Genomic DNA, 24230 nt, shown 5'->3' on the forward strand with positions numbered 1-24230 from the left:
TGTGTCCCTTTCACGTCGATGTTTCTCTCTCTCTCTCTCTCTTCCTCTCTCTCCCTCCCACTCTATCTGTACAAAAAAATGGAAAAATGTCCTCGGGTGAGGATAAAAAAAAAACAAAAACAAAAACAAAACCCAAATTTTGTTAGTTTCTTAAGTATGTGTTGGGAGAACTTTGAATGAAAAACATCACCAAGGTAACTTCCTTCTGGGATTAAAAACAAAACAAAAATACATAACTCTGGTGGAATTATTAGACCCAGGAAGAGTCACGTCTGTTTCATGGCTGCATCCCTTCTCTCACCACGAGAAATCACCCATAGGCTAGATACAAAGTTGATTGCCTCAGGACAGCGATCTTCAACTTGTGTGTCATAGGGACTTTTTTTTTAATCCTCACCTGAGGACATTTTTCCATTTTTTTGTTCAGATAGAGTGGGAGGGAGAGAGAGGAAGAGAGAGAGAGAGAGAAACATTGATGTGAAAGTGGCTACCACCCACACGACCCAAGCAGGGCCAGGGACAAACTGCAACCGAGGTACATGCCCTTAGCGGGAACCGAACCCAGGTCTCTCGGGATCGCAGGCCAACACTCTAACTGCTGAGCCAAACCGGCCAGGGCATTGTGTGTCACAGGAATTTTTAAAACATGCAATACCTGACTATTTAGTCAGGGACACTGACCTCTTTTCCCTTAGATTATCAAATAAAAAATATATACGTCATCCAACACAACAATAGCTGTCCCATGTGAATGAATCAAAATTACATCTTTATGTCAGATCGGCAAAAAATATATACATTTTCTGGTGTGTTGCAGAGTTTTAGTGATTAGCTTGTGTGCCATGAGATGAAAAAGGCTGAAAATTGCTGCTTCAGGAAGCTGCAGAATCCTAACAATTCTGTGTCTCCCTTTCCAATGTCAGCTGAGTTTTGACGTGAACCTTTACTAATCTGTAAAAAATGAGAAGTCTACATGTTCCTGATAGTAACAGGATTCTCTTACTTTCATTATGAAAAAAGTATGTTTCTTCTAGAATAATTATGTATTATCAGGAAAGGGGGGGATTTTCCATTAAGAAACAGACTCAAGTCAGCCATGTCACTGCTTTTATAGTCTTTCCTGTTTTTCTCCATGGCCACTGCCACTCTAAAGAGATGTAATGTCTCAGCCTCAAGTCCCACCTCCACCTGTTTCTTTTACACAAAACAGAAAAGACTTCTGACCATGAATTATTGGTTCTAATAAAATATCCCATAGAAAGAGAGCGGATGGGAGCACAACTACTTGTTTCTGAGAAATTTAAAATTGAGAGAAGACCTACCTTGTGAGTAGAGAAGAATCTGCATCTCTAAAAGAACACAGGTGAACACCTGTACCAGGTTCTCCAATCCCAGGAGCTCGAAAGCCTCTCGAAGAGGATAATCAGAGAGGGGGAGTTCATTGGGCCCAGGCCTCTGGCATATGACGGGTTCATAAACACCATAAAATTTCAGCGATCTCCCTGGGGGTGGAAGGGGTACCTCATAGAGAATATTGTGGATGTAGCTCTCCAGCGGCAAGGGAGGTGGCTGCTGTGAGGTAACAGCCTTGTAAAGCTGGATAAGGAACTTCTTGCAGGCCTGCATGAAAGGCAGTGGTGTGATCAAACATATACTCTTGGAAACATACAGGGTGTCTCTGCTGATGTCATAGGAGTTGTATCGCTGGAGTTTCAGTAGGGAAGTTGTGTCTCCCTCGTCAGTGCTGCTTGCCAGCGAGTCCATGCTGCAGGAGGAGGAAGCGCAGACGCTGCTGCAAAGCTCCGCGTTATGCATCTGGTACAGCGTCTGCATTGCTGTGCAGATTTGCTTACTTGTAACTTCTTCATAAAAAGTAAGAACAAAACCATAGGTACGAGAACCATCTTCCCGGGTAATTATAAATGAGTGGAACTGAGGGTCTCTGTTGTCAGTCTGTGTTCTGAAAGACAGCCCTTTCGGCATGCACAACTGTGGAGGAAAGGGGGAAAGCATCAGACTGCAGTACCTGAATAACTTCAAACCAGGAAAAAATGTTGGCAAACCTCTCTCCACACTTGTGACCTTCAGCAAACCACATAACTTCTCTGAGCCACAGTTTCTTTATCTACAACCTTTGCTACATCAGTGACTTGAAGACAAAATACACAAGGGCACTTTACAAATATTTAATATTTAAGTACTATTTTTCCAGAAGTGATGATAATGTTTCAAAGGAATAGGGAAATAGGTGAAGGCTCATTTGATCAATGGAAAAATGTTAAACATGGAATAAGTTATTTTCTCTATTTTGGACAATGTGATACTTCATCCTCGAAAACCAAACTTTGAAAGTGGAATGATTTTTGCTTTACTGAAGCACAAGGGTACATTTTAGATTATTTCCAGTAGAGATTATGCTCTAGATCTTGGGAACTAACCAGAATTCAGTCAATTTTGGGAATAAAATTACCTGAGGAATTAAAGATGTATTTACAATACTTAAATGCATGATAAATTAGAAATGATTTTTTAAAATTCTTCTAAAAACATTTAAAATAAAATAAAAGAAATTACAGAAAATTTGAAATATGCTAAGGAAAACAGAACTTATAATTCAACTACCCAAACATGATCATTATTAATTTTTATATATTCCTTTTTACTTTTATATTACAATATGCTTTCTGCATAGAAACAATTTTATCATACATTATTATGTTACAGTTTTCTTTTTCTAGGTTCATCAATCTGGTGTAAAATTGAGATGTTCTCCCAAATCCATCTCCACATTACCAAGAAAACACAATTTACCTTAAAAGTTACCCGTATTTGCCCTGGCTGGTTTGGCTCAGCAGTTAGAGCATCTGCCTGTGGACCAAAGAGTCGCGGGTTTGATTCCGGTCAAGGGCACGTACCTTGGTTGCAGTTCGTCCGTGGCTCTGGTCAGGTTGTGTGGGAGGCAACCAATCGATGTGTCTCTCTCACATCAATGTTTCTCTCTGTCTCTCTCCCTCTCCCTCCCTCCCACTCTATTTAATGATAAATAGAAAAATATCCTTGGATGAGGAATAAAAAAAGAGAGAGAGAAAAAAAGTTACCCGTACTTCAGTCAAATTGTAACACGCCCTGATGGTGATACAATGCTGACAGAGACAGACACAGTCCCTGCTCCTTTGCAGCTTCCAGTACAGTAAGAATGAGAGATGATTAAAAAATTATAAACGAGCCCTGGCTGGTTTTGCTCAGCAGTTAGAGCATTGGCCCGCAGACCAAAGGGTCTCACGTTTGATTCCCAGTCAGGGTTGTGTGGGAGGCAACTAATCGATGTGTCTCTCTCACGTTTGTGTTTCCCTTTTTCTCTCTCTCCCTCCCTGGCCCCTCTCACTCTATCTAAAAATCAATGGAAAAATATCCTCTGGTGAGGGTTAACAACAACAACAAAAATCATAAACAATAATAAAGTATGGGAAGTACTATAATAGGGTAAACATAGGCTGTTATGAAAAAAACAGCAGGAGGACATAAATGAGAAAAGGTGGAGCTACCAGAAAAATAAATAAAGAAAATCCAAGCGGAAACCTGAACATAAGTACAGGTGTTAATGAGATGAGGAGAGGCAGAGAGGATAAATGTACAAAAAGCCCAGAAGACAGAATATAAGAGTCTGAGGAACTGAAGCTCAGTGGGTGGGGAACAGGATGCAAGGTGGGGGGATGAGAGAACGCAGGAGAAGGAATCAAGGGCTCAGTCATGAAGGGCTTTGGTGAGTCTCTTCAGAAGTCTGGGAGGACAAAGAAGTCTCTGAAGGGATTTTAGCAGGAGGGGAACAGAATTAGATGTGCCTCTTAGCTCATCTGCACTGAAGGGCAGTGGTCTTCAAAGGGATCCCAAGGAGGCAACAAGAATGCCTCAGGGGTCATCTTTGACTTCTCTCTTTCTCTTGCATCCCATCATCCAATCCATCAACAAAGACCAACTGTTCTACCTTCAAATGAATTAGTTCCCTCTACCTTCACTCTTACTACTCTAATCTAAGTTACATCTTCTCTTGCCTGATGACTGTTTACCTAATCAGTCTCCTGCTTTTGCCTTTGTTCCCCATAACCCAGTCCCAATGCCAAAATGATCCTTTAAAAATGTTAAATCTTGTCATTGTTCTCAAAACCCTCCACTGGCCTCTCATCTCCCTAAAAGCTGAAATCCCTCCCTATACGGTAAGGCCCCACATGACTCGGCCCCAGCAACTTCTCTGCCTTCATTTCCTACTTCTCTTTCGTTCATCTACTCTGCTCCAACAATTGGAGCCAGATTGCTGTTCGGTGACACACCCAGCTGGCTCTTGCCAAAATCTGCCATTCCCTCTGGCTGGAATGATCTTCCCCCAGGTATCCACATGGTTCATTCCCTGTAGCAGACTGTATTTTCTAAAAATGGTTCCAAATTGTTTTCTAGTTCCACATGCTCTTCCAGAACCTTGCCACTCTCCCATCAAAAGCCTGGGTGGGCCGCTGAGAGTGCCTACATCAGGGACCCACCAACTTGTCCTGTAAAGAGCGAGATAAATATTTTAGGGTCTTCAGGCCATATAGCCCTTATTACAACTACTCAGCTCTTTCACACTCAGCTGTAGTGTGAAAGCAGCTGCTGACAAGATAAAGGAATGGGCATGACTTTGAAGAGGCAACCCTGCCAAACCCTATCCAAATTGCAGATTTGTAAGCAAAATAATGGTCTTGTTTTAAATTAGAGTCAGCGAAGGACAGCCTTTTGGTCTGTCCTTGCTAAGTGTTACCGGAACAGCATCACGCTCATCCAGTTAGGCACTCTCCATGGCAGCTTCTGCGCTACAGCAACAGAGCCCACAATCTGGGACAGAAACTGTTAAGGCCCACAAAGCCCAGTAATTTACTATCTGGCCCTCTGTGGGAAAATCCTTCCAGCCACTAAAATCCTGTTAAGCCAATAAAGTAGTGATTGGGATGGTTGCTATGAAGCAATAGATAGCAGAAACACTCCCTTACTTCAAGTCTCCACATAAATACTACTTTAAAATAGTATTTTTATCCTATAAATGCCATTAAAAAGTCACTTCCCTAAAAAGTCTTCAGAGAATGAAGCAAGTAAAATATCGCACCACTGTGTACATATGCAGACTGTATACTGGCACACATTACTAGTTTTGTTTGATCGCTAGATTGCAAACTACTCAAGGACTGATAATAACCTTAAACATTCAAGAATACTACACGTGGAACTATGTACTATTCAGGGGCATAATAAATGATGACTGACAAGGATAAAAAGCAAAAACCATCAAACTCAGCATCAGTATGCCAATAAAAATGTCTTCATAATTCATATCACTGAATATGAGACTTGGAAAGAATTAAAGTAGCTTTACTTATTTTTGTATATGTTGACAAGAATTAAATTACTGCATATATGTGGGTAGAATAAGATACAGACTTAGGCAAGACAGATGAATACCTGGATTTGCTAAGGGGAAAAACTGCTTATTCCTAATTTGGGGGGAAATTATATAAGGAAAGTCGATGGCAGGGTCTTTTCATAATTATGCCTTTCACATTAAGGCTGTGTTCATCATAACAAGTCAATTAGATCCTCTGCTGATATTATGAATGAAAACTCAGGTGATACCATTTACTACAGTCAATAAAGATTATAGGAAGAATTATCTGAATCACTATTGCTCCAGGCTAAACTCAAACTTGTTTAGCATAGGGCATGCCACCTAACCATTTGTTGAATGAATGAATAAATGAATGAACAAGAAAACAAACAAAAACAACAGCTGAGGGGTACAGGAGCAGACTTAATTCATCTCTTGATTCAGTCTGTAGTTCTCTTTTTACCTCAAGTAGGCAATAAAGAAACATAGTGACCTCTAAAGTCAACATAAAGATTTAATTTAATTGATAGGCTTTCCTGACACCATAAACCACAAAATTACAGCTTGAACTGTTTTTGAACAGCTGCCAAATATTCCCTCCCTTAAGGGTTTGTAGCTTTCATGAGTACGCATTCAAACATTTACAGGGAAAGCTTGCCAAAAGTTATGCTCAAAGTAAAGAATGACTTTCTACGCTACAGAGAACAGATGTAAGAATTCTTAAATTCTCTTTCTACAAATCAAAAATGTAAGAAATTACATTCCTAATCTGAGAACCATGAACTGGAAAATGCTATCGCTTTTTCATTTCTTAAAGTAAGAATTGTTATATGAATTGTCAGGTTTCTTTTTCTTTTTAAATATATGTACTTTTAAAAAAATATTTTTATTGACTTCAGAGAAAGGAAGGGGAAGGGGGAGAGAGAGATAGAAATATCAGTGATGAGGAAGACATCGATTGGCTGCCTCCTACACACCCCTACTGGGGATTGAGCCAGGGACCTCCTGGTGTTCAACCCCTGAGCCACAATGGCTGGGCTTAAATATTTTTTTAATTTTATGTATTGATTTGAAAGAGAGAGAGGGAGAGAGAAAGAGGAGAGAAAAAGATTGATTTGTTGTTCCACTTATTTATGCATTCATTGGTTTTTGTTGTATGTGCCTTGACTGGGGATTGAACCTACAACCTTGGTGCATCGGGAGGACACTCCAACCAACTGAGCTACCTAGTCAGGGCATAAGTTTTATTTTTCAGAAAACCTGAGATATAAATCAAGATACTCACTATGGGCATTCAACATCTAATAATCCCCCCTTCTCTGTTGTCACTCTCTCACAATAAAACAACTAAAAATTCTGAGTTGTCATTGTTGACCAGACTGCCACAAAGTGGGCTCACAATGCTGTGTACTCTCCTGGTTTGAGTGACCAAATGTCCTTACTGTCCCTCTGGCTAGACTCTTTCCAGAAGTTTGGCTAGAATTTTAATAATTCCCATTTTTCTATTTTCTATTGTTCTATGATTCCTATGTCCTCTCATTACACAACTAAAGGAAATTTCTCAGAAAATTCTCAAAGACTTGGTCAGTTTGCTTCTTTCCTTTCCTTCTCTCCCTCCTTTTTTCCTTTAATAAGCATTTCTTTTATACTATGAATTGTATTACATCTTGATAACTCAAAGTATGAAAATAATCCCTACTTCAGGGAGCTCACAGTCTAACAGGAAATATGAGAATAAACTGTTTCGTGTACTCACAACTATAAACCTACTTTTGCCCCAGCCTGTATAAACCAACAGTGACAAAATTATGCAATCAGTGCTGCTATGGAATGTGTTCAAGATGTTACAGAAAGAGAGGGGAGAGCACCTAATACTCCTGCTTAAGGGGGTTTTGGAGTAGATTTGAACCTGAGTAGACAAGGACAGAAAAGGGAAGTACTGTAGGCAGTAAACATTTCTCATATATTCAATGATTTGATGTTAAGGAAACAAGTGGGCTCTTCCAGTAATGACTGGATAAGAATCCCAGACCTGTGAGATATAAACATAAACTTGAGTCAAGATGAGTGCTTACTTTCATTCTAACGTCAAACCTATTAATGTAACTAAGGGTCATGCATTTCAAATTCTTGCTGAGTCTGTAAAGCATATACAGCACCCTTTTTCCTTTGAATCTTACAAGATGGGCGCCTGAATAGGTTTTTCCCAGCCAATCCTTTACCCTTTACTCTTTGCTCACTGTTCCATTCCACCCTTCTTCATTATTAAAGTAAATAATAAACTGTAAACTTAGAGCTTTATAGATTGTAAAGATCTTCATAATAGTTATTGCTCTTTTAATTGTCAAAAATATCACATATCAAATGTTTCATTTAGGACAGATATACAAAACAGAATCTTTATATTTCATTTAACTTGCTTAAAAGGTATTGACCATATTTTCTTCCTAACAATGCCCAGGTTCACTACATTCTTTTTTGTCGTTGTTAATCCTCACCCGAGGACATTTTTCCATTGAATTCTAGACAGGGGGCGGGGAGAAATCGAGAAAAACATCCATGTGAGAGAGACACACTGATTGGTTGTCTTCCACATGACCCTGACCAGGGCCAGGGATCGAACCTACAACCCAGGTTCGTGCCCTTGACCAGAATAGAACCCTTGACTCTTCCGTTTGTGGGCCGACACTCTAACTGCTGGGCCAAACTGGCCAGGGCGACATTCTTTTTTTTAAATATGTTTTTATTGATTTTAGAGAAGGAGAAAAGAAGGGAGAGGGAAAAAGAAACATCAATCAGCTGCCTCCTGCACGCACCCAGACCAGGGATTGAGCGTACAACCTGGGCATATGTCCTAACTGGAAATCAAACAAGCAACCTGTCGATGCATGAGACAGCACTCAACCAACTGAGCCACACTGGCCAGGGTAGGTTCACTACATTCTTTTTTCTTTTTAATTAATTTTTAGAGAGAGAGAGAGAAAGGGAGAGGGGGAGAGAGATAGAAACATCGATGAGAGAGAACATCTACTGGTGGCCTCCTGCATGCCCCCCACTGGAGGTTTGGCCCACAACCTGGGTATGTGCCCTGACTGGGAGTTGAACCAGTGACCTCTTGGTGCATGGATCAACGCTCAACCACTGAGCCACACCGGCCGGGTGGTTCACTACATTCTTAAGAATAAGATCTATCTACTAGAACATTTCATAAACAGTCACGGAACCCTGGCTAGTGTGGCTCAACAGTTAGAGTGACGGCTGGCGGATCAATGAGTTGCGGGTTCGATTCTGGTCAAGGGCACGTACTTCGGTTGCAGTTTGTCCCCAGCCCTGGTTGGGTCGTATGGGATGCAGCCAGTCTATGTGGCTCTATCACATTGAGGGTTCTCTCTCTCCCTCCTTACCACTCTATCAAATGATAAATAGAAAAATATCCTCAAGAATAAAAAAAAAACAAAACCAGATTTGGATGCCAATATAGAGTACCACAAAAAGATGGGGGAAAGGCAGAGAAACTTCAGCTCTATTTGCAATGCTTTGCCTCATTTAGGAGGAAAGGTATGGATCTGAAGCAATTTGTCAGTGTTGACATGTGTAAGTCCTGGGTGGTGGGCATAAGACTGTTTGTTGTATTGTTCTCTGTTTTATGATACTTCTATTTTTTTCCCACATAAAAATCTCTGAATTAGCAACTAAAAGGGATATAAAAAGCAATTCAGAAACAATTTCACCTGTCACTTATGTTTATTTTCTATTGCATTGCACTCACATGTGAACTTTTTTTATTTAACAAAGCTTACTGCTTTGGGGTACTTAATATCTCTGTGAAATTAATGACCCTATTTCAAAGCACCACTGTTGCTTGTTAAAGGAATAACTGATACTACAGAAGGCAGTGACTCGCTGAAGTGGGATTTTGCAAATGGCAAGAACAAAGCTCTATACCTTCTGGTGGGAATAAATTATAGCCTCACACAAATGTACTTACTAATAAATCAAAGAGGAAATTAAGGGCAGTAAATCTATGACCCAAATGCAGACTAGTTTAAATGGGATGCCTTTCAGAGATTTTCAAAGAATGCCAGCAAATCCTTTTAGATTTGCACCAATAAATAAAATGCTGTGTGGTGCTTAGCCATCAAAATACACACCTATGTGTTTCTTCTTTAAAGGGAAACTTTTGTTGCTGTAATATAAAAGAACCTCCGAGGCAAGGGGAAAAGAAAACAGCAAAGACAGAGCAAGAAAATGGAAAATTACTTTAAAATTTAATGTTCTTCAGAGAGAGGCAAAAGCTATCACAAATATCTCACTTTTAATCCATTCAAATGTTTAAAAGAAAGAAAACACACCAAGTGTGGTATTTGGTTCCAAATGACTATGGGTTTATACTATAGTTAAAATCCTAGTTTTGGACACCATTCTGATTTCACTGAAGAATTTATGCTTTGAAATATCTTACTAATGTAAGAAGATTAAGTGTTATAATCTATTTACATTCTTAGCCATTTTCCCACCCTTTTCTTTAATATTTTTCCATTAATTTGCTGGCATAAGCAGCTGACGTATTATTTTTTGTCATTGCTCTCTCTTGACTATTTTAGTCAGATGCTTGCCTGTGCTTCTCCAAGTCTTATAAATATAACATTTGTGGTCTACTTAATATCTATAGTTTTGTCTTCACCAAAGATGAGGCTGGGTTACACAATATTAACTTCCAGCAAAATGGATTATTTTGGTACTGGGTGACAGTTTAAAGAAATAACTACACTGTACTCTGTAATGATCAAAGTCAAAGAGCCATGTGGCTCAGGCATTTGTCCTTAGAAAAATTACCTTATGCTACTCCCTCCTGGAACAAACCCAGAATGGAATGAGTTTACTGTGATACAGAAATACCACAAGGTCCAATGTGACTCGTATCATTTTGGCGCAGGTCAAAACTAAGTTACATAGTTTTTCTTTGGGGAGACAGTATGCAGGTGAGGGAAAAAAGTGAGCTAGAGGGAAAAATGATCTGGATTTAAACCTCTGAGACTCCCTGCATAACTTTGGACAAGTAACTTAACCTCTGTAAAATATGAGTTAGAGTCCTCCTTACTGGGTTCATGTAAGCAAATATGTGAAAGTAACATACATTAAGTATCTGGCATGCATCTACTAAACATTAATTTCCTTCCCTTAGTATCACATCATAACAGTGTCTTTTGTCTCTATCTTTAAAGTAGTAAAAAAAAAACCTGGCCAGTGTGACTCAGTGGTTGAGTGTCAACCCATGCACCAGGAGGTTGCCGGTTCAATTCCTGGTCAGGGCAAATGCCCAGGTTGTGGGCCAGGAACCCAGTAGGGGGGTGGGAGTGGGGGGGTATAGGAGGCAGCCAATCAATGTTCTGTCTCATGGATGTCTCTCTCTCTCTCTCCCCTCTCCCTTCCTCTCTCTAAAAATCAATAAAGAAAAAATAAATTAAAAATAAATAAATGAATAGTGGCGGGGGGGAGCTTATACCAATTAGTGTCTCAGTCCACCTTGAATCATTTCTGTGCCTCTCATGCCTGATTTCTGATTTGCTCACTTTGGGGCCCTCTGATTTTTATAATCAGAGTTCATGGAGGTCTAAAACATTATCCAGGCTTCTAAGAAGAACTTTCTCTAATGATCTGCAAACCACAACCTACTTATGTACAAGAATCTCTAAAGGGCCTTATAATCAACCATGGTAATTTACTACATTAATTCAAATTCCTTATAAGCAAATTCCTACTGTCTAAAGGATGCATTAAAGTTCCTTTCCCTATTTACTTTGTGAACATGAAAAATTACAGGCCCATCTCACAACATTCCTTGAAATATAAAAACTGTAATCATACTCCTTCCATCAGAATTCCTTCCAAGAAAACAAAGTAATATCTGTTTATCAAAGTGTCTATATATTAATACAAACTCACAACATAGTTTAATAGTAGGAAAAGAAAATGGACTTGGAGGGTCTGTTGTTTACAAGGGTTTGCTATGGGGACCCCTAGGCAAGTTACTAAAACTCTGAGTTTCATGTTTTACATCTGTAAATGAGGATATTATCATATAAACTTGTACATTTAAAAAATTAAATTAAATAATGTAGGGCATGCAAAATAGTCACCACTATCATCATAATAAAATAAAAGAAGACTGAAGAGGAAAAGGAAAACACATACCATGTTCACTGCATCTTGATCAAAAGGGTTCCACTCTATATTCTGAGGATAGTGGGCCAGAACCTTGGATTTGAATGTTCTTCTCAAAGGACTCTGGTCAAAATTTTCACCTATAATAAATTATTAACAGTTAGGTAATATGCAGAATTTTTTCAAAAGCATGTCATAGTTTCATTTTTATTTTGTAGCTATATTGACTGATAATGTTGAAATCTAATTCAATTTCTAGCTCTAACAGTCTTCATTGTAAAATTCTCAATGGACAACTGAAAAAGAACTGTTTAAAACATAAAAGGTCTACATTTAAGACTTTGGAATTTGAATTTTAAAATCCTGGCCAGACAACTGATACTGAAAATCAGATATAATAAAATAATCCTTGCTATAACCTAATTACTATCCTCACTACAATATGTGGTGATAAAAATATCTATTTGGAAACATTTAATTTATTAAAGAAATGTCGTAAATTAAGCTGATCATATCTCTTATTATCCCAAAATTCTGTACATGGACTGACTCAATGGTACAGTGCTCAAAGGAGGCAATGAGCTTAAATTTCCACAAAATTCCTAATAAATGTGACTGCATTTCCAAGCTTTTATAAGTAATAGAATTGACAGAATTAGAAACATCATTACTGAGTTGTCTAGTTCAGTAGACAAAACACACTAAACTCTGAAAAGAAACAATCTATTCTAGGCCAAATTCATCACCTGTCAAAAATCTGGAAAAACAAGTAGGTTGTACTTTGATTGTTGATATATAAGAAAATTTAGTAATAGCTGTCAGTTAGTTCTTTGTCTCCTTGACCAAATTAACTCTCATGAGACCTATTACCTATAAATGCCTTAGTTTCATAAAATATTTTAATGTGGATGAATCTTAAATTCTCAATGTCAAAAAGTTGAGACAGGAATTAGAAGACCTAGGAGCAACATTATTCTGTCTCTTGTGTTTTTTGTACTTTTTAAGTGCAAAACACAAGCTGTTATATCAAAAGATAAATGCCACTTACCAGTATTTGTACAAATAAAAATAGCATAGAGCAATTTATGAGTCACATCTGAATCTGCAGTCAGACTCAGTTTCCATTTTTGGTAAAAATATGAAAAGATGCATATTAAAACACCTTTTAGTGCAAAACGTAACAGATCACAGAAGGAGGGAAAAGGCACACTCTAAAATATTGCTGGAGACTGCAATATAAAATACACAGGAGCTTTTTTGAATAAAGGCACATAATTCAAATAGATTTGCTGGAAGTAACCTATTGTTTCTAATTTCAGCTCTTGGCTAATGATCATTTTCCTTTGGGTTCACTCCTCTTACTTATTTAGGCAAGCACTTCATCCCTGTATCTTTCTACCCCATGTTTCCATCCTGTAAGAAACAGAGCTTTCACTTAGAGATGTCAAACGCCCCCCTAAGGAAAGTTTATCAATTTTTGCATCATGCTTCAAGGGTATGTAAACATCAAAAAGTCAATGGAAAAATGTGAAATGGTCCATAAGTCAATGTGTATGAAGAAAAGAGGGTTCAGAATGGTTGATTTCGGGAAGGGTGAATGACATCTTTAAGCTAATACTGTTTTCTCACGCAAACACTAAGATTTTTAGATTAGTCACTTCTTCATTTTTTTTTTTTAAGGTTACTTTTTTCCTCACCTCAAGACAGATAAAAAATAAAACAGAGACTCCCTCCTGGTTCTAAAAGTCTATCTGCTGACTGTGCTATGACACAGGCAACAGGATAGTCTCAGAAAATACTCAGCCATCAAGAAACACTCTCCTTTGCCCACCCCAAAATACCTTATTATCCGTGAATGAAAAAAAAACATGAAACACTGTGGGGCTAAAGAAATCGCACATACATAGGCTATAACTCCTTGAAACACTTACCTTAATGATTCCTGCCTGAGTTCAGTTAAAATAGAAACATTATCCTCATTCATACATCAGGTTATTAATGGGGCAGAAGATAAATCAGAAAAGTCATGACAGTGCCATTTTTAATACAATTGTTCTGTTAACTAAGGAACACCACACCCTCTTGAGGCCCAATTAATCACCAGAAGAGAAAGAGAAGAAAAACCATCTCCAGAGAAGAAAAATTTCACAAAAACAAAACCCAAAAAACCCATGAAACAGAAACACAAATCTAACAAAAGAAAAACAGAACCACCATCACCACCACCTCTCATTAGACTGCCAAAAAGAGGAGCAAAGATGGGCAAGAGGAAAGATCATTGCTATAATATATACAGCTGTCTTGGCAAATATTATTTTGAAGGAAATTAGGGAAATAAAAAACTATGTAGAAATTTGGGTAACGCTGTTTAAGGATTTAGAAATGAGTGGATATAGCTATTCCTACTATTACCAGCCAGAGGAGAAAATGTGGAGGTGCCTTTGGAGATGTGAGGTGGGGGAAACAACTTTCTCATTTTGAGCCCATGTTTTAATAAACCTCTAACTTAGAATCTGTATTATTAGGACTTAGCAGGAGAAACAAATCAGTCTAAGAATTTGGATTCCCAGGAATTGCAAATTATATATAAGCATCCCTTACTTAACTTAAAATCCACCTTCCAAACATTATCCTGAAATGAACAAGGATTACAAATTTCTGCAAATATTAATATCCCCACTACAATTATATATAGACTTAATTTCAAGTAAAACTGTCAAGTAACCTTCTACTAAACCTAAGCTGCAATGAAGTCTTTTCTCCTAAAAAAAAATAGGACATATCTGCCAAGAGAGCTTAAAGTCTCATTAATAATTTTTTTCCAGGCTTGAAGCAAATGTGGTCTTTAGAAATATTAAGATGCAGATGAGAGAACAAAAATACAAACAATACCTATTTTTTTGCCTGGGCAAAACTAAATAAAGGAACAATTATGATGGGCTTGGGTGAATTAAAATAATGATTTCTAACACCTCAACTTTTTATTTTTACCTGAGGTTGTATTTGCAGCATCTTGGCTCCTGCCATGACGATCTGCTTCTAGCCATTGGTACAAAACTACATAATGTAACAGAAACAAAAAAGCTTTATGAACAAACAAACAAAAAAGCAAAAAGTCAACTTCGAAGAATGGAAAATGAGAATAAAAAAAATTAAACAAAAGCAATTTAACATGAGACATTAACATCAATGGAATGTAACTTAACACCAATAGTATGCATCTTATTAGTATTAAGAAAGCAAAGAAATAGGTAATTGTACATTATTGTAATAAGTGAAATGCTATTTAAACATCTGTAACAATTACTCAAATGGGGAAAGGCACACATTCTTTTCTTTTCTTTTTTTTAAATCCTCACCTGAGGATATTTTTCCATTTATCTTTAGACAGAGTGGGAGGGAGAGAGAGAAAGAAACGATGTGAGAGAGACACCCAACTGTTTGCCTCCCGCAAGACCCCGACCAGGACCAAGGACCGAACCACAACTGAGGTACATGACCAGAATCAAACTTGCAATTCCTTGGTCCTTGGGCCAACGTTCTAATCACTGAGCCAAACCAGCCAGGGCCACATTCTGTTCTTAATGCTAATTTGAGAGAAGTATCAGGAGAAAGTTAATGTTTCTATAGTCAGATATAACAAAATATGATAGTAAGACTAAAAATTATACCCCAACCTCTGCACACCTATCAGAATGGCGGAAGTCCAAAAAACTGACTCGTTGACAAGAATGCAAGTGACAAAACTCTCATAAACTGCTGATGGAAATGCAAAATCGTACAGCCACTTTGGAAGACAGTTTGGCAATTTCTTACAAGGCTAAACATAGTCTCATCATATGATCCTATAGTCTCAGTATAATCAGGAGAAAAACATTAGACAAATTTCAAGAGGAGGAATCTACAATATACCTCACAAATACTTGTCAAAACTGTCATGACCATTAAAAACAAGGAAAGTATGGGAACTGTCATAGCCAAGAGGAGGCTAAGAAGACATAACAATGAACTGTAATGTGGTACACTGGATGGGATCCTCCAACAGAGAAAGGACATTAAACACTAAGGAAATCTGAATAGAGTACAGACTTTCATTAATAATAATTTATCAAAATTGATTCACTAATTGTAACACATGCATCATACTACTAGAAGATGTTATTGATAGGGAAAACTACATGTATAGATGGGGGTGGGGGGTATGGGAACTCTGTATTATCTTCTCCATTTTTCTGAAAATCTAAGACTGCTCTAAAAATCACATCTGTTTTAAAAATTGCATTCCAATATTTAAGGTAAGGACAAAAGCATATAATTATAACCAATATTATAATTGGTTATAATACCTTTACTATGCAAGCATAAGCTGAAGTTTACTTTGTACCAAGATTCCACTTAATGAACTATCCTCTTAAGCACTATTAATTAAGAAGTGTCAACTTTTGGAGGAAAGTTTACTGCAGTGAGGACACAGGCCATGAAAGAATTCACACTAGAACTCTGTAACTGAGCAGCGCTGAAGAGTTCTAAGACTTCTAGATATCTTTTATGGGATACTTAAATGTCTACAACTTTAGACATCTTTAAAGACATGTCAGATTCTCTTTTAAAGAGTCAAATAATGATAATGCAGGGTTCTAATGGCCAGAGAAAGCTGCCTATGAAACTCCTGAACTGACAGAATAAAGAAACCGATTCATTATAAATTATTAAAAGTACCCTGAAATCACCAAGGGAAGTTATTTGGATCTTTAGACTAGACAGCCAGGACTATGAAGTGACATTCATCATCAGGGACAGAGGCCCAAAGCAGACAGACCTCTGGATATCCCCCACACACACCCAGTGTGTGATGTCCCTCCCCGGCTGAGGGTGCCCCACGGGGACACAACTCAGGATGTTCCTCCAGGACACTGCAGGTTTCTGTGAGGCAAACAATTGTCACAATTGGTACTAGCATGAAAGAAGGCGACTGCTCTCATTAAGAAGGCGACTGCTCTCATTAAGTACATAGTACAGGCACTTCCTCTTTCTAGACTGTAGGAACGACGACACCTCATTAGAGTAGAATGGAGTAGTATTAGAACATGACACACACATCTCCCCATTTGGAAAAGCCAGCATGAACTTTACAACCGATGGTAAATATCACTCTCACAAAAATGAGACACAAAGTGGGGAAACTAATCCATTAACTGGTCTAATAGGCTCTTATCTAAAGCCTATTCTGCCCTGATTAAGGTAAAAACTCTTGGCTGTGTTCAGGGTATCACAAGGAATATTTACCAATAGTTCCAATTACTTCAAAGACCGAAGATACTCTCATCACCAGAGTCCCAGTGAAAGCAGCAGATACAGTTGAAAATGTCCCCTTTTTTGATACAAATTATATCTTATTTGTAAATATCTGGTAACTTAAAAGTATAAGAAACTTAAAAAAAAAAAAAAGAGTCCTCATTTCTGATTTCATCAGAGAAAAGAAAAATATGAAAGTCACTCAGGGTCAATTTACTCTGACCAGTTATACAGAGAACTGTACATAAGCAATGATGTTAGAATACAAAGAACACACCTCTTCTCATGGTGGCTGGGAGCAGGAGATCTAGCCTTTGAGTAGCTCCATGCTTCCCCTCAATTGGCACTGGGAGTAGGCACTCTACCCCTAGCTCCAAGCCACAGCAGAGGATTTGTATAGCCTGTGCATGAAGTTGCAGGTAGACAGGGATTTATGAACCTTGGAGCGGTTTCTCAGCCTGGGCAGCCCTGTTACACATTTCTTCACTTATCTCCTCTCTGAACCTTCTCACTCCAAGGGCCCCAGTGAGTTCCCTCCCTCATTATCCATTTCCACCATAAACTACTTCCGATTAGGGTGTTTCTCCTACAAAACAAGGCCAAGTCTCACAATATTTCCCTCTCCACCTACCCCTAAAAAATACCATAAGCTGAGATGCTTTAAAGAAAGTTTGCTGCCCAGGCCGGTTTGGCTCAGCGGTTAGAGCATCAGCCTGCGGTCCAGAGAGACATGGGTTTGGTTCCCACTAAGGGCACGTAACTGGGTTGCGGTTTGTTCCCGGCCCTGGTTGGGTCGTGCGGAAGGCAGCCACTCATGTGTCCCTTTCATGTCGATGTTTCTCTCTTTCCTTCCCACTCTATCTGAACAAAAAATGGAAAAGTGTCCTCGGGTGAGGATAAAAAAAATAATAATAATAAATAAAAAATAAAGTTTGCTGATAGAAAACATGAAAACAGACAGGAAGTTTAAAAAGGTAATTAATCTCTTCTGCCCTGTGCCTTTTCATTTTGTTCCTTTTCTCTCTAAAGAAAAAGTTAAAACACACATGCATGGCACACAGATGTAACAAATGGTGGACCGAAGAATATTCACAGTAACAAAATTCTACCCAATACTTTGATGACAGTGAGGGGAGGAAATGGAGAACTCTGCATGCTCTCATTAAATCCATGCTGAAGGAAAGAAAGGGGATGTGGTGGTGAGGTAACGCTTCGTGTCTATCCACACAAGAACCTGCATGAGCTGGAGCTGGGAGACAGAATCCTGAGCAGCAGTGAGTCCTACAAGACAGGATGATGAGGGAAAGAGAAATGGGGGCGGGGGTACAGGCTGATAACTAAAATGAAGGGGCATGACTGTGATATTCACCTGGACACATGAGCTGTCATTATATCACAGTGAGCTGTCCTCTTCTAAGCAGATCCCCCTAGGAGGAACATATATCATCTATTCTGATGATTCTACCACTGTTGAAATCATCTCTGAGCGGGCAGCATGTAAGTAAGCAGAGACCTGACGAAGTAATGTTCATCGCAGCTAACACACAGAGTTCGCCACATGGCTGTGTTTGTCTACGTGCTCTACATACATCAACTCATTCCATCATCATGGTTACTCTGTGATGTAGGCTCTATTATCATTCTCACATAGAGAAATTGAGGCACAATAAGGTTAACTAACGTGTTCAACGTTATACAACTAAGAAACCCAAACCTAAGCAGTATGACTCTCGAGTCTGTGTTCTTAATTCTACATATGAGGTCACCTCAGGAAAAGGTATGTCAGGCAGGGGAAGTAGCAAATGCAGAATCCCTGAGGCAGTAATGAGCTTGTCATGGCTGAGATGCAGTAAGAGGCCAGCACACTGATGTATCTGAATGAGGGGGTAGAAGATGAGGTCAGAGAGGTAACCAGGAGACAGATAAAACAGGGTGCCTTGTATGCAGTGGTGAGAACTTTTGACTTTATGCTAAGTTATCATGGGAAGTAACTAGAGCATTTTAAACAGAGAAGTGAATTTGTTTTAAAGGGATCACCCTAGCAGCTGAGAGAACAGACCAGTGGGTGAGACCTATTAGAAGGCTTTTGCAATAATCTAGGCAAGAGATGATGGCAGTATGGATTAGGGAAACAGTGTTATTAGGGTGGTGAGAAGTAGTAAGATTCTAAATAATTTTGAAGGCATAAAAGATACGAATTGCTGACAGATTAGAGGCGAGAGAAGTTGTCAAGAACGATATCATGATACTACAATTTTCAATCTGAGCACCCAGATGAATGGTGTAGCTATTTACTGAAAAGAGGAACAACAGAGAAGGAGGGCACTGGGGGGCAGGGTAGGGGTGGTCAGGGAACTGGAATAGGAAGAAATTCAGTTTTGAACACGTTATGTCTGAGATGTCTATTAGATATCCAAGTGAAAATTTTGAGTAAACATTTAGATATATGAATTTAAAATTTTGGGGAAAATCAAGAAATTCAGGGGTGAATATCTAATAGATAGTATTTAACATCCCCGGGTTGGATAAGATCACTCAGGAAATGAACGTGGATGAAGACAGGAAGGCCAGCGTCAGAGCCCTAGAGGACTCACTTAATAAAAAGAGGTTGGGAAGAGGATGAGGAACTGGCAAAAAGGTAAATGAGAAAAAGCAGCCAGTAAAAGAAAACAAAACAAAACAGAAGCATGGCCATCACGGAAGTCAAAGTAAAGAAAACATTTAAGAATGAGGGAGCTGGCCCTGGCCAGTTTGGGTCAGTGGTTAGAGCATCGGCCTGTGGTCCAGAGAGACCCAGGTTCGGTTCCCACTAAGTGCACGTACCTCGGTTGCAGTTTGTCCCCGGCCCTGGTTGGGTCGTGCGGGAGGAAGCCACTCTCTTGGCTCCCCTGCATTCACTCACAGCCATGTGGACCCCACACAACAGAATGATGGACAACTAGCCTGATGCTAACCTGGAGGCAGCGCCACCATGGAATGGAAACTTGGATGCTGGCTCTGCTTCTAGCTCTACTGAATCCCCGGCGGCACCTCTTCCAGGACTGGTTTAGTAGGGAAAATGGGATTTTAGAAACTGAGGGATGTATTTCTACACAAATAAAGACACTCATTCTCCCATGCAAGTCTCAGAAAACTCTTTTTCTTGAGATATCGTGAGAACCCTGCTCCCACTAGCAATGGATAAAGACATCCACACATTTCTCCAATAACATTCTGATAACAAGAAATAAACAAAGCAAGTGTTTTGCTCCTAATACATGCTTGTCACACTGTTAATGTCGGTCGCTAGATGTTAACAAAGGAAGGAAGCACAGGGAATCAGACAGTTTTAAGCATCATAAACTAGGGAGCTGATTTGGACAATGAGCCTGCTCGCTTCACTAGGAAGTTACAGCTTCACACACTCCCCAGGGCATCATCCGCCCTCAGGACCTAATTCCCCTAACCAAGCAGGAACGATCTTTATGGGGAGGAATAAAAACAGCAGGAGAGATTCCTCTGCTGGAGCAGGCGCAGTAGGAGCCGAGATGGAGCAGGAGGAGGGGCTTCTACTATGAGGTATGGCACTAGGAACTAAGACAGTGCCCGTAGAGGCCTGTCAGTCCAGCCTGGGAAAAAGATGGGATTGGAAAAGGGACACAGAGCCCCCAAATCTAGGAAATAAATTGGTTAGTTGGGGGGTCCAGGGCCAGCCTGGGGAAGATTGGGAAGTCGATTGGCTGGTTTGAAAAGACATCTGGTCCTTTCTCTGGTAACATGCGCTCACCCTGTTGGTTCACGCCACTTTCTCTCCACAGCAGCCATGTGGCCCTAGCAGCCGCCAGGACTCCAAGTTGTGGGCCTGGGCACTGTGGCCTGGGCACAGCATGCCAGCTGCACCGCAGTGGGAACAGAAGCTAAGCTAGCTGGATGAGGACAGGGGCTAGACTAGAGTGGACCAATGGTGCAAAATGTCTGGACACTGGCCCTCTTTCTGGGACTGACAAAGACAAGGCTGAACTTTTCAGAGCAGATGGAGCTAAACCCAGGGCAACCCTCTGTGTTTGTGTCTACTTTAATAAACCTTACCACTACTTCACAGTCTCCCACAGTGGGTCTCTCTTAATGTTTTCCTTGAGACTCTATGAAAACCTCATTTCCACCAGCAACAATACTATGACTTTTGCAATAAAATATGAAACAGGAAAAAAACTTTTAAGAGTAATTAAAGTATTGTAAGTGATATCATGAAACTAAGAGGAAAGGTTCCATAATTTTTTAGGTTAATAATTAAATAAAGATCATGTGTTCATCAGTGCTTAGCATATAATTTTTATTACTCTGAAGAATATATAAGTGATTTGCAAATCATAATTATAGCCAAGAAAACAAGGTTCTAGTTCTGGTTGACTATCTGGAGTCTAGTAGTCTAGGACAAATCACAATTTCTTTAAGCAAAGGCTCCCTCAAATATGAATTATTTTATTACTGTAGTAACAATGCATTATTAGTAATATTATTAGACATCTATCTTCTTAGATTAATTTATCCAATTATTTGTGGGGAAGCATATTAATGTTATTATTCATGTTGCATTTTATCATACGTAAAACAAATCTTCCCCTATTGCTAAAGAGACTCTGAGAGAGCCACCTGCTGCCCTTCAGGAACAAAAGAAAGTCACCTATCAATAAAATATTTACATCTGACAAATAATATTACAGAGCTAGAGTTCTAAGATGATTCAAATGGAAACTTTTCTGCTGCATGACTCAAAGAAGCAGTTATTTGCACAGAGCTAAAACAAACCTTTCCCTCCATTTCCATTCATGACTTTTTGCTAACAATATTCTAACAACAACAAAAATGTATATAGGGAGTCAGAAACACAAGCAACTCAATTTATTTATTTATTTAATCCTCACCTGAGGACATTTTTGCATTTATCTTCAGATAGAGCGGGAGGGAGAAAGGAAGGGAGAGAGAGAAACATCGATGTAAGAGAGACACACCGAGTGGTTGCCACCCACATGACCCCAACCAGAGCTGGCAACAAACTGCAACCGAGGCACGTGCGCTTAGCGGGTACCGAACCCAGACTCTCTGGTCCGCAGGCCGATGCTCCAACCCCTGAGCCAAACCGGTCAGGGCCAAGCAACTCAGTTTAGTTCACACAGGGGTACCAATTAATGTACATAAGAAAACCACTTTCTTGTGTATGTTTCTTCTTGCCTCTTCAAAAAAAAAATCCTACCAAAGGTGGCAAGAGCATACAGTGGAGTAAAGACAGCCTCTTTAATAAATGGTGTTGGGAAAATTGGACAGCTACATGCAAAAAAATGAAACTAGACCATCAACTTACACCATACACCAAAATAAACTCAAAATGGATAAAAGACTTAAATGTGACCCGTGAATCCATAAAAATTCTAGAAGAAAATGTAGGCAACAAAATTTCGGACATCATACGGAGCAGAATTTTCACTGATACATCACCTAAGGCAACAGAAATAAAGGAGAAAATGAACACATGGGACTACATCAAACTAAAAAGCTTCTGCACAGCAAAAGAAACAATCATCAAAATGGAAAGGCAACCCACTGTATGGGAGAACATCATGGCCAATGATGTATCAGATAAGGGGTTAATTTCCAATATATATAGAGTGCTCATACAACTCCACAAAAGGAAGACAAAGAACCCAATTAAAAAATGGGCAGAGGAGCTGAATAGACACCTCTCCAAACAGGACATACAAATGGCCAAGAGACATATGAAGAAATGCTCAACATCACTAATCATCAGAGAGATGCAAATTAAAACAACAATGAGGTATCACCTCACACCTGTCAGAATGGCCACCATCAACAAATCATCAAACAACAAGTGTTGGCGAGGGTGTGGAGAAAAGGGGACTCTAATACACTGCTGGTGGGAATGCAGACTGGTGCAGCCGCTATGGAAAACAATATGGTGCTACCTCAAAAAATTAAAAATTGAACTTCCATTTGACCCAGTGATCCCACTGCTGGGAATATACCCTAAGAAGCCTGAAACACCAATCAGGAAGAATATATGTACCCCCATGTTCATAGCAGCACTATTTACAATAGCTAAGATCTGGAAACAGCCCAAGTGTCCACCAGTAGACGAATGGATAAAAAAGCTGTGGTACATATACACAATGGAGTACTATGCAGCGGTAAGAAAGAAAGATCTCTTATCCTTTGGGGTGACATGGAGGGACCTGGAAAGTATTATCCTAAGTGAAAGAAGCCAAGCAGAGGGGGACAGGTACCACATGATCTCACTTATATACGGAATATAATGAACATAACAGTCTGAGGAATACAGTAGACCCAGACACATGGAAGTAGGGCACAGACTGACATCCCTCAGAAGAGGGGATGGGGGGTGGGGGGTGGGAAGAGATAAACCACAGAACTTATATGCATGCATGCATGACCAATGGACATGGACAACTAAGCCGGGGACAGGGTGGAGGGGGGGGTAGGGTGGGGGGTGCCAATGGGGTAAAAAGGTAAAATATCTGTAACAAAAAAATAAATAAAAATTCATTAAAAAAAAAAAATCCTACATTAGAATCAACAAAGGTCTCTAAAAGAAAGACATAAAGTACAAGGTAGAGAAAGGGGGGGGGGGTACATCTATTTTACTAATGTTCCTGCCTCATGGTCTATGCAATTATTCTCACATGAGCAAAATAGGGCAAAACAATGTCAGTAATGAGATTCACTGGGGAAGAGAACCTTCCTATACAAATCAAGCAGAAACATTATTATTCCAACAATTACATGAAGTTGTTGATACCAAAATGCTCTACTGATATGATTTTTGCTAAAGCAAAAACAGCCTCCTAAGTCTCTCTGCATCAATATGACTTTCAGTTTTAATTAAAAAATTTAAAGACCAATATGGACTTTAAGATTTATCATTCAAGGGGAACTGAGGAGGAATGGCAGTCCGCACACACGCACACAGCCCTACCAAGTCGGGGGTCAACATCTTCAATGTCCAGATTGAGAGACTGAAACTGGAGAGCCTAAGGAATTCCCCCCAAAGTCACACCACTGAGAAGCAGCAGAAATGTGAGGAAACCAGGACTAGTTGCCTCAAAGACCCATCTCCTCATGCCTGGATTACTGCCACAGGACACAGCACGGCAGCCACAGGGGATCTCTCTGACTTACAGAGCGGACTAGACCCCATGTTCCTGCAGGAGTGAGGTCAAACTCCCAGGCACTTCCACATCCACTCACGGAACTGGATTAACCTCTCCAGCAGCACCAGCACTGAGCAGTGGAGGGTATGATTCAAAGTAAAAAATAACTCGAAAGCATAAAGCTCAGAACTGACAAA

The 24230-nt window shown here is 39.5% G+C and overlaps 1 protein-coding gene across 2 annotated transcripts in view; it reads right to left on the reverse strand.

Annotated features, from left to right (window-relative positions):
* The window catches only part of DENND5B (DENN domain containing 5B), a 188320-nt gene that overhangs the window by 96992 nt on the left and 67098 nt on the right, over positions 1-24230 (reverse strand). Inside the window, exons 2-4 of one of the 2 annotated variants that reach the window (XM_036251756.1) lie at positions 14567-14632; positions 11606-11715; positions 1323-1989 (exon numbers count right to left, since the gene is read on the reverse strand). In XM_036251756.1, the coding sequence (XP_036107649.1) occupies positions 1323-1989; positions 11606-11715; positions 14567-14632 (843 nt within the window). The remainder of the gene's footprint in view (positions 1-1322; positions 1990-11605; positions 11716-14566; positions 14633-24230) is intronic. The other variant, XM_036251757.1, reaches the window with a different exon arrangement.

Source organism: Molossus molossus, unplaced genomic scaffold, assembly GCF_014108415.1.
Source record: "Molossus molossus isolate mMolMol1 unplaced genomic scaffold, mMolMol1.p scaffold_m16_p_10, whole genome shotgun sequence".
In the NCBI taxonomy this organism is placed as follows: domain Eukaryota; kingdom Metazoa; phylum Chordata; class Mammalia; order Chiroptera; family Molossidae; genus Molossus; species Molossus molossus.